Below are 11084 nucleotides of genomic sequence, written 5' to 3'. Positions count from 1 at the left end.
AAGCGCTTTGACACTCTTTGCCTTGGTTCATGGTTAACACTACAGGCTTCAAAGCTGCTAGATTTTTGCCATGTGAGATCTGCTTCTCTTAGGAAATATAGCTGTGAAAACTTTTTTTTTTCTTTTTTTTTCTTTTTTTTTTCACAATGAGTAGAGCAGCAAATTTTCAGATCTTAGCCTTACCGTAATAGCTTCTAGAAGGACGGAAGCAATTGGATCGCTATGTTTTTGATAACTTTAGAGAAAATTTGCGTAAGAAAATCGTAAGGCATTATCCTGCATTAGATCTGGTCAGGCATGACCAGATCTAATCTCAGTTTAAATCTTAATGCAGTCAGTAGGATTTATTATAATGAATTAACACTTGTATAAAAGGAATAAACAAGTCAAGTACAAGTATTGCTAAATTAATATCTTATACAAAGTATACGAATACTGCACTGTAAACAACTGTTTTTCCATAAGTAGTTCAGTTTCCAGCTTTTATAGTTTCCCATCATCTTTGGTTAATGCAAGACATTTTCTGTTGCCAGAAAATCTGCTCTAAGAAGAGCTGAACTTCTACAGTCTGATTCCAGCTCAATTGTCTGATTCCACAAACTTCAAAGAACCAATGTTTTATTCAACTGTATCAATGTGTAAACCGCAACAACCAATTAAAATGTGTTTTTTATGCATTGTCAACAAACACACACATGCATACGTGTGTGCATATATATATATACACATACACACACATACATATATATATGCGCACCCCTTATTCAGTCACAGGGAGCACCTAGGCCAATGGATGCATTTAGCATCTGCCATAGAAGACCATACACCGTAACAGCACATCAACATCTGTGGGCTGTATGAACACACCCAGACACACACACACAACTGTGGATTTCAAATGTGAGTGCTACAGTTGTTCTGATCACTGCTGAATGTGGACCCGCAGAAAATAAAGTAAGTTTCCATGTTTCTCCAATACAAAATCCGTTAATTGCACAGGCACAATCCCTTTGCTTTGAACAAATCTGTTTCCTCCCTGTGCTGCAGCTCTGGGGGTCTCAACACTTCTGTCTCAAGCATCATCATCTCTTCCTTTCCTATGGCAGTATAATCTGAAAATTCACTGGCTACTCTCAAAATGTAAACTAGTTTACAGTGCAAAAAAGGTCACTTAAACGCACTGGCTGCCTGCAGGTTCCAAACTTGTCCAAAAATATCCAGAAACTGAATTCTATTACAAATTGCTCTACATATCAAGGAATGATTAAAGGGGGATTTAGAGAGGAGTGAAAAGTGCTATATAACCATATAAGAAAAGTGAGGAAATGGTTACTTATTCTGTGAGTCTTTCTGCCTCACAGAGAACTTTCTCCAATATCATTCTCAGTAGTACCTCAACTTATTAAATTATTTAAGTCAGCTGCCTAATGCATCAGCTAAATTAATCTGCTTGCTAGGACAGAGATGCCCCTGATTATATTATGTAGCGTTTTGTTTATTTATAAATGTCTCCACTGGGAGACTGTTTCACAGGTTCATGGCTAGAAAGCTTTTCCTGATTACACTTGGCTCTGTTCCCCTTACTTGCATTATATTCATTTCTAGCTTTAGGCTGTAAGTTCTTGTGTTATCACAAGTGGTAGGATGTTTCTTTCTGCTGTCTTTTTTATCTAAAACGGAGAGGGATGAACAACTGTGAGAAGCAGCATACTTGTTAGCAATGTGCAACAGCAAGGTTCTAAATACTACCATTTCATGCGATTTTATGGGTGCAACCATGGAAGAAGTAATAGCCATTTTCTTATAACAGAGTTATCTAATTTGGGGCTTGGCAGAAAAGTTTGTACTTCAGTCCTTACAACAAGAAACTGAAATTTAGGCAAGTATCAAAACTGGATTAGTTTTTCAAAGCTGCTGAGCAAACAGTGTTCCCCTGGGCTTCATTAAGAGAATCTGAGCTTAGTGCTAGGGCACTTATAGGTAGTTAAATATGGATTCTCCTATCATTTTTTAACCTTTTAATATTGGCACTTTTGACCGGGGGTCTTTAACTTCTCCACAATAAATCTGAAAATGAAACACTTGATCATGTTCCAGAGATGTGCTCCAAACACATTCAATAGGTGAATAGCCACACTTGCCTTACTCTGTTCTTGCTACATGGTGGAGTCCGGGCAGTGCCCTGAACTCTTGAGACTTAGAGAAACTGCATACTTCATGTTCACATTTCTGTTGTAAAAAGCCTGAACTCAACCTGACCTTCAAAACCCATCTGACCTGTCGCTGACAGCACCAGAGTTGTCCTGGGGCCTTGGCCTTTTGGCTGTCATTACTCATGTGACAGGGCAACCTGGACATATGAGACAGGAGGAGAAGGTCAGGCCTTTCACAAAAGACCATTGCCACAGTGGGATTTTAACCATACCAGATGGAGTAGCCTGATATTTCTCTCTAAGGCAGACCAGTTCGGCTGCACCAAAATGATCCCTTCAGCATGTAAGTGATGTGGTACTAAGCTCAGGTGCACCTGTGGCCAGTGAATCTAGTATCAGTGTGGTCTAGAGTGCTAGAAGAAAATGTTCCATACTTTACCAAGTCTTTGTCAAGTTCCGTACTTTGCCAAGTCCTGCAGAGTCCTGAAGACACAGCATGCAGGTACATAACCATTAAATTGATAAAACTATACTTTGGACCAGCCAGTCTCTCTTTAACTTTCTCTAAAACATCTTGGTAGAAAACAAGCCACAATCTATAATCAACAGAGAAAAGTAGGACAGACTCTCTCACAAAAAATTACACATTCACAAAATAATTACATCATTCAGTTAATCACTGAATCACTGTTTATAATTTGGTCAAATCATCCTGCAGCCAGTCTGCAATCATGGAAGCCATCTCCTTGCTGGCATCTAGCACAAAGGCATGGCGGAGCCCTTTCTCACAAAGTCGAATGTCCCCATCTGGAAAATCCATTTTGATCTCATCGTAGTAGTGCTGTGGACACCAGCTGTCTCCAATGCCATAGTAAAAAATCAGCTAGAAATCAAAGCAAATAAAATCGTTAATTTGAAAGACCACCGATGAAGCAACCAATATGCCAACAAGACTGAATTCTTTGGAGAGAAATGATGCTTCACGAGCCAACATATACCACAAGGAAGAATAAGTTGGTAGTTCTGGGTCGTTCTCAAGTCAGGAATTATGATAAAATTAATTAAATGCTTGATTACTTAGTGTTCTCAGCTGTAAAATAGTGGAGCACAATAAAGGCCTATCTTTCTAAACACAGATCGGCTGATGAAAAGTTCAATTGTCTTAAGTAATGTCTTATTATGGAAGAAAACACCTGGTTCTCCATGGAGTCCACCCTTCCTCAGGAAGGCTGTTGTGTCTCACTTACTATGGTTTTCTATATTAGCTCTTTAACTATTTAATCAAGTAACAAAATTACCACCTAACTTGAAGCTATATTCTAGCTGAACTGAGTAACTATTATGCTGCTCGTTTTTTTTTTTCTGCATACAAACTAAAAGAAAGCAGAAGATTTTCTCTGCATTTCTAAACAGCTCAGTTTAATTGGCATATGTTAGGTGTGACCTGAAAATACTCGCCTGATTGGCACCTTAGGTGGAAGAACATCTATTAGCTTAACCTCAGATGCAAACTACAGTTGAATCACTCTGCTTTATTTTTTTTCCCTCCAGAATGATGCCAGTTACAGTCACTCTCAAAAGCAATGCTAAGTTTGCTCAGACAATTTTACCATTGCAAAGTTTCTGCTGCACAAAGGTTGAGCGTAAGAACCTGCTACAGATGAATGAGCAAATTTCTTCTTGGTTGTAATGTGTAACTAAAAATCTACCACAGTCCTTTTCTCATACCTTGTCCTAACAGCCTTGTTCACATGAAGGAGGTGCTCCAGGATCTGCTTCAACACACAAGTCCCAAGGTCYAGACTAATGTCATAATCAATGAAATGACTTTTCCCCCTGTTAATGATAACGAGTATCTCTTTCTTGAATCATCACTCTGTCCCATTTTCATGTCAAATTTGTGTGCTGTGGGTATATTTTTCAGCTTTCATGCAATTTTTTTCAGCTTTCATACTGTAATTCAAGGTAGGATGGTTGTCTGGGAGAAATTTAAAACATACAGATTTAAAACTATCCAGGAACAAGATGAATGATGAAGTTTTTTAACTAAAACGTTTGAATGTCAGTACCAGAATTGCTCAACATATGACACACATACAGCTTGGTCCAATTCTATTACAGTCATTTCTTTCATATTTAATTTCTGAACTTCAGTGCATAATTGACCAAAACTAACAAGAAGCTCTCCTATCACCACAAAAGTCTTCAATTCCTTTCATTTTTGTAGACATGTGAAATATAAATAAATGCATACGACTTGTCCACTGGGGCAGAGGTGGGCGAAGAGCTCAGACTGCATTTCACAAAATATTACAAGTTTCTGCTGTACTTGCTTTCCTCTTACTGAAGTACACCCACATCTTTGACATTATTTGAATATTGACTGTATGTAAATTATGACATCTCAGCTGGACACAAACATATGTGAAACATAATAACTGTTTGGTTATCACTGATTGCTGGAAATAAGGTATTTAGTTTGCTTTATCAAAGATTTTTCTTTGATTTTGCCCTAGATTGTGACTACACATAAATCACAGAATGTCACATTATCAAAAACTGTTCAAAAAGATCAATGTAAAATAGCCAGATGAATTTAGGTCTTTTGCAAGCCAAACATTCAACAGCATTATGTTTATCACTGGCGTCAGTTACTAGAATCTCTTTTGATCATCATTTAGAAAAAGATGAAATATCACTTACATTTAAAAAGGTGGATAAAATACTTGGCTTGGTTTGCATGAAATGCAGAATGGGTTATTTTCCAGGTAGAACTGTTAACTTGAGAATTCATGTATTTAGAAATAGCTAAACAAAAAACTTATGTGCATTTTTAACTTGCCTCTGGTGTATCTGCATAATGGTTGAATCTTTCATTATATGATCTGAACGATACTTGACATCTACTGAAAGGATGACTTTCAGTTGATGAGCTGCTATTTGGTATGTTTATTTTCTTTTTAAATTCTGTGTGTGGTCTGAGGATTTATTTACTACATGTTTCATAGTTTACAGACAGAATTTATGTGCATTCCTCTGGCATGCACCACTATGGTATTTAGATGCTTATATTTATTTTTGCAACACCTTWGTGAACCATTTTTATCCCTACTCTGCAGGTGGAAAGCAGTGAGATTGATGCCAAGCTACATATATGAAATTGAAGGTGTAGTCTGAAGCATATAAGAATTATTTTCCTTAGTGCAGAGCAATTCATAGGATTATGTAACACTCACTATGTTCAAAGGATAACACCCTAAAACTTCATTTGTAGGTGCTAWAAAGAAAAACCAACAAGAACAATAACAAATTTGTCTGTAAGAGATTTCAAGGTCTCAAAACAGGCACTCAGAAATGTGAGAACCTACAAATTGTGATTATCTTTAAAAATATAAATGACCTAATTGATAGTCCATTCTTGGAAGATTCAAGTGCTCGAACTATGAAGCTACCTATTCTTTTCATACCATCTCTTGTTTTCTTCACTACACTTTTTACAGTTTTTGCTACAAATGAGTTGGGAGTTCTGCAGACTGCTTTCTCCTCGTTACACAACTCTTTTGGTTAATGACAGGCATTTTGTGGAAAAAAGGAAAATCACTGTTTAAAGAAAGACCATGTCTTAATGCATGCACATAATGAGGCTAAATTAAGGTTGGCACACCCTAACTGAAATGCTTGGTAATGCAACATAAATTATTTTGGTAGAGTCTTGTATAAATCTCCTGGAATCCAAATAGTTAAACTGAAGAACAGATATTTTACATGTGGATTCTAAATGTGCTGTCAGCAGTATTAGCACTTCTAGGTCTGTTGCTTTAGGTCTCTGTACCTTGAAGAAATAGGTACCACACTTGGTTCATATTTTAGTGTAGTCTTGGGAATGCATGAATTGAACTCCATCTGCTGAAACAAAGTGAGAAGATCTCCCCAAGTATCCCATGTGTACAGGACCAGAAAATCCTAAGCTGAAGTAATAATCCACTGAAATGCCTTCAACAGGTCTTCAAAACTACTATTCTGCTCTACAAATTTTTTTCTATTGTGTTGCTTCTGTTTTTAATGTAAACATAGTCAAAGACATCTGCTGAGAACAAAGGACTCGTRGGATTTTGGAAACTTATGTCCTATTCCAAGAGGAAAAAGGCAGTATATTTACCAACTACAGGCTATGTTTTCCAGTCTTTAGTCTAGCCTTTCCAAGTATGACTTCTGTTTTGTTCCATCCAATCTTTCTAGACTCAGGATTGCTCTATCCCTCTTTGACTCATTCATTCTCAGAGTTCTGTTCTCCTTATGTGGCCAATTCCAATTTTCACAACTTCAGATTCTTATTCCAGCCCCAAATTCTTGTCATGAAAGTCCAAATTTTAGTCTTCTGGTCTCTCTAACTCACTCTGAGTCTCATTTCCATACTTTTTTAATTTTCCCTCCAGTAAGCCTGCTTTTTTTGGTCAGTCTAATTCCTCTATTTCTAGTCTTTAACTTTCTCTGAACCCAGCAGTTGCTCTTAGTCTCAGGATGGGAGTTCAATTCAAGATAAAAACATCTAAATTCAGATGTTTACATGTACTAGGTTTCTAAATTCCATCACAAACATGGAAGATATACTGAATAAATCTAACAATGCTTAGAAAACTCTTTAACTGAAACAGCAGATGTCTACTGTAAAACAAGTTCAGGAGCACTCCAGGTTCCACTGAGGGCTGAACTCAGTTGTCTATATGTACATACTTACTGCCTTGTGAGATGCTCTAGGTATCTCAGACATCTGCATGAGACTGGCAGGCACAGCAYAGCTTTTACAGTGAAGTCCAGAGGGGACCTGCTCCCTTCTGGAAGAGCAGCTGGAGGCCAGATGAGGATATTCCACAGTGCCCAAAATGATACCAGATGTCTTTGTTTAAGGCAAGTGAATCCCAGCTTGACTTCTTTACTAGGTTTCTATTGACTATAATTGGGGTCATCTTTGATACTCACTGCAACTCCAGATTCCTACATGTAAGCTCCTAAGGCTGGATTCAGGTGCATGCACACCAGCGTCTCGTGCACTTCAAGATGTGTCAGCTAGGCCAACCGCTTGGCCTCCAGCTGCTGCTGCAGAGAGCTCCTGTGTTACATCTGCTGGTCTTGCACGGGTGTACACCATTTCAGGTAGCACTAGACAGCTACATTTTGGCCACACGACCTTTCTTTCCTTCCCATTTCCTCTTCCTCATTTCTTTACCCTCTCACTCAATAGTTCCCTCAGTATTAGCACTGCACATGACTTCTCCGCATGGGAATGAACAGCTTCCTTCCTCAAGGCAAGATTTTTTTTTTGCATGAGAAAACGTATTTTTTTCTAGGTCTTACTGTAAAGCCCTTTGTAGTGAATTAAAAAAGTAAATGATGAATATAGGGAAGTATTTTTGCATCTTCTATGTAGTTAAAGTTTTGGTATATTACAACCAAGTAAGTAAGGACGGTCTTAGAAAAGGAAGCATTTGGGAACTTTGTTTGCTGCTGCTATTAATTGTCTGCTTATTCTGTATGCAGTAGTCTGTGTATTATGGRTATATATGTGTGTAGGCTTGCAAATCTTAAGTTTAAATATATATATGTTTCTTAAATAGAAACTGCCAAAAAAATCATTTTGAATTTGAATTCTTTTGAAAATGCTTCCCTATTAATGACTGTACTATAAAATCTAAAAGCAGGATAGTAATTAGGGTGGAAATTTTCAGTGATCCAGACGGTGGTAAAGTGCCTATGAAAACTGAAAGATACTGAAGTGACATTTTTGGCATTAAGTCTTTCTTTGAATGACAAAACATCTATATTCTTTGCCTACACTTAACAAAGCCAAGCAATTTATAGATGTTAGGATGTTACCTATTTTCTTAATATATGAAAAGCTTATTCATTTTAAGCATATCTAAACAAAAATACTTATCCTGAATCCAAATGTTCTCATCCTCGTTTTAACCTTGGTAGTTTGCTATTGCAGGCCCTTGGCAATTAATGAGAGCAACCAGAGGCACATGGAATCTTCATTAGGAGTAGGAAACACTGGCATTCACTATATGATTTGCATGGATCTGWAAAGTACATATTTTCCTGTGGACTCTGCATGGCTGTAAAGACATCCTGAGTCAGCAGAACTCCTGTACCAGCAATGAAAAACCACTGCCAACCTAAGCATTCAAAAATGACGAGTCAGGTCCCCAAAATAATGTGACTGATGTAAAAATAATCAGATTTACACCACGGTAATGAGAAAGTTCTTTTCACTTGTCTTCTAGCTTGAATTTCTAAAGATTTGCATTTTTAGCTTCTCAGCAGTGAAACTGAGAAGATTATTTTCTATTCTTTTGCAATACTGAAAACAGAGACTTCCAGGTACATTTGACTCAAAAAGAAAGCATCTACAACCACTGGGCATGACACAGACTCTATGTGATCCTTGATGTGATATCCTGTTTGTTCTGTGTGACTAAATGTTCAGTCTTTCAGGATCTGACTAAGGGGCAGAGTAAAGGTGATGTGAGTTATCTTTATTCTCCCTTTCAATAATAGGTTTTAAGTAGTTTCACAATTTCCAAGTTTCGAATAGTTTTAAAACAGCAACAATACTCATAAGATGGCTTACAATTAAATCCAAAACTCRAAAGTATTTTCTGCCTTCTCTTCTCTGGAAGAAAGCACAAGCCAGAGTAGAGCACTGTCAGCCCGTGTACCCTGGAATATGGCGTGTGTATTCAGACACTGCACAACGATGGCAGCTGCTGTGTAAACAGCAGAAGAATCTGAGATTCGTATCAACAGGATGTTTACATTTTAAAGGGCTTCTAAGAAAATAATAAAGATTTCCTGCAGTTGACTCCATTGGCACTTGGTTCAGTGTGTATGACAGTTCACAGAAATATAAATTACAGCGAGATTTCTTTTATGCCTCTTCTGAGGCTGCCATAGGTCAACGCTGAAAAACAAATATGAAGAGTTAAAAAATATTAATTGAGTTTCCTCTATCTCTCTGGAATTTGGTACATGTTATAACAACTTCAGGATCTTATTACTTAGGTAGGCGCCACTCCAGCTGATGGCAAAGAGCGAAGGCTTGACATAAACTAACGGCACACGTGCGCGGCAAGCAAGTTTGTGCCAGTGTCCTTGCTGAAACACTTGCGTCAGAAACACTGACTTTTCTCATTATTACTCCCACTTGCCTTCACTGGATGAGCCAGTGCTGCTCTCTGGGTAAGATCTCTCCACAGTAACTAGCAAACAGTTTTGTTTGCTCTTGGATGAAAACTGGTTTAAAAGGCATTAGCCTACAAGTAGTTTTAGTTTCAATCAAGATTTACAAAAGAAATGACTTAARTTCTCTGGAATTATGAAAGTGCCTCTACCTTATCCTGCCAAAAGAATAGTATAAACGACATGGGAGCAGACTGGTTTGGGACGCACTTTGTTTTTGGATACGTTTCAGTTGTGCTTTGGCTTCACAAATCAGTTCCTGAGAAGAATTCAGAGCTGGCTTTGCCCGGTGAAGCCCTACATGATTTGGGAGATGCTTGGCTTCTTGGAGACGTTGTCTCTCCACTGGTAACCCCGCCGTGGTTGAGAGCAGCCCGCTCGATGGCAAGGGCTCTGGAACTTACTTCTGGGCCTGTTTCACCAAAATTTGGCATTTCTGTGCTTCCAGAGCCCAGCACAAAGCCCAGCCTTTTCTCTTGGCATTTTTCTGAGAGGAGACAGTTGGCAATCTGGGGTGTATAATGCAATTTTTTAATCGTTAACCTATAGGAAAAGGGATTTCCTTTAACTTTGCTTCAGTTTGTTCACACGCATAATCTCACCCTGCACTGCACGTCCACTGCAGACATTCAACAAGGCCACTTTTATTTTCACTTTCTCACTGACAACAGAGGGTCAAACTCAATGCAAGGTACAAATGTGCTTTTAAAAAGATGCACAAGATGTACTTATGTATCAGGGAGGGTAATCTATTTATATGAACTATGTTACTTTTAAAGAATTAGAACCATTTTGAGGGTGTATATATAGAAGTGTTAATGACATGAGTATTTCAGAAGTCTGTGCAAATACCCAAATACAGACAGACCTGAAAATGCTATTTAGGAGATTTTGTTATTTCCTGCAAACAGTATTGCCCACTGAAAATGAATCTGAGCCTCTCTGCTCCCGGTGGAGCTTTATCTAAGGTGAATCAGGCAGATCCCTCTTGCAAYAACATGGTCGGCCTTCTGCTTGGAGAGGGCAATTCTGCTCGATTCAGTGCAATGAGGAAGGTAACAGAGCAGCTCAGTAACCAAAAGATAGGTAAGGGGTAGGAAGGGCTGGATGGTAACTTCCTTCAGAAGCATTCTTCAGCATGGTACAGAAATATTGCTATCTTTATTCGTTTTGAGCAGGAAAATGAACTCCTCCAGAAAATCCTGGAAATCCACCCTTCTTGAGTGGAGTACCACACAGCATGACCACRGCAAGAGGAGCTCCTTACAACTATACGATGAGTGAAGTATTGTAGCAGGGTGCATGGGGTCCATGGGACCTGCTGGAGAGTTCACTGGGATCCTTTTCCATTGCGGAGAGAAACGGCTAATGCCCGATTAGGGATTCTGGGTGCTTCAAAGAGAAAGTTGTTTTCTTTGCGGTTAAATGACACATACACCCAAATCCCCAASCACTTGTGTAACTTCCCTGACTTCAACTCTGCACCTCCAGGGAGCGAAGGCCAAAAAGGATGTGAGGCCAGCCAAAACAAGAGGTGTTCTTGGCTCAAGAGAGCACTTTGCACCTATTCAGAGAGAGTGTTTGGAAGCTTTTCCACAAATGTAGGCAACTAACTCACTCCGGCTGCGGGCAGGCAAAGTACTTGTAGTATTCTCCTCTCATCAGGCATAACTACTAAACCCCTATGGATGT

The 11084-nt window shown here is 38.6% G+C and overlaps 1 protein-coding gene across 1 annotated transcript in view; it reads right to left on the bottom strand.

The window, feature by feature from the left end:
* Nucleotides 1-758: 758 nt before the first annotated feature.
* Nucleotides 759-11084, bottom strand: part of LDAH (lipid droplet associated hydrolase) — a 113042-nt gene continuing 102716 nt past the window's right edge. The window contains exon 7 of the mRNA XM_026044875.1: nucleotides 759-3036. Within this exon, the coding sequence (XP_025900660.1) occupies nucleotides 2845-3036 (192 nt within the window). The 3' untranslated portion in view covers nucleotides 759-2844. The remainder of the gene's footprint in view (nucleotides 3037-11084) is intronic.

The sequence above is a fragment of the Nothoprocta perdicaria genome, unplaced genomic scaffold (assembly GCF_003342845.1).
Source record: "Nothoprocta perdicaria isolate Ctin4 unplaced genomic scaffold, notPer1 scaffold_39, whole genome shotgun sequence".
Classification (NCBI taxonomy): Eukaryota; Metazoa; Chordata; class Aves; order Tinamiformes; family Tinamidae; genus Nothoprocta; species Nothoprocta perdicaria.
Note: the sequence above shows the minus strand (reverse complement) of the source record. Positions and strands in the feature narration are given on the sequence as shown.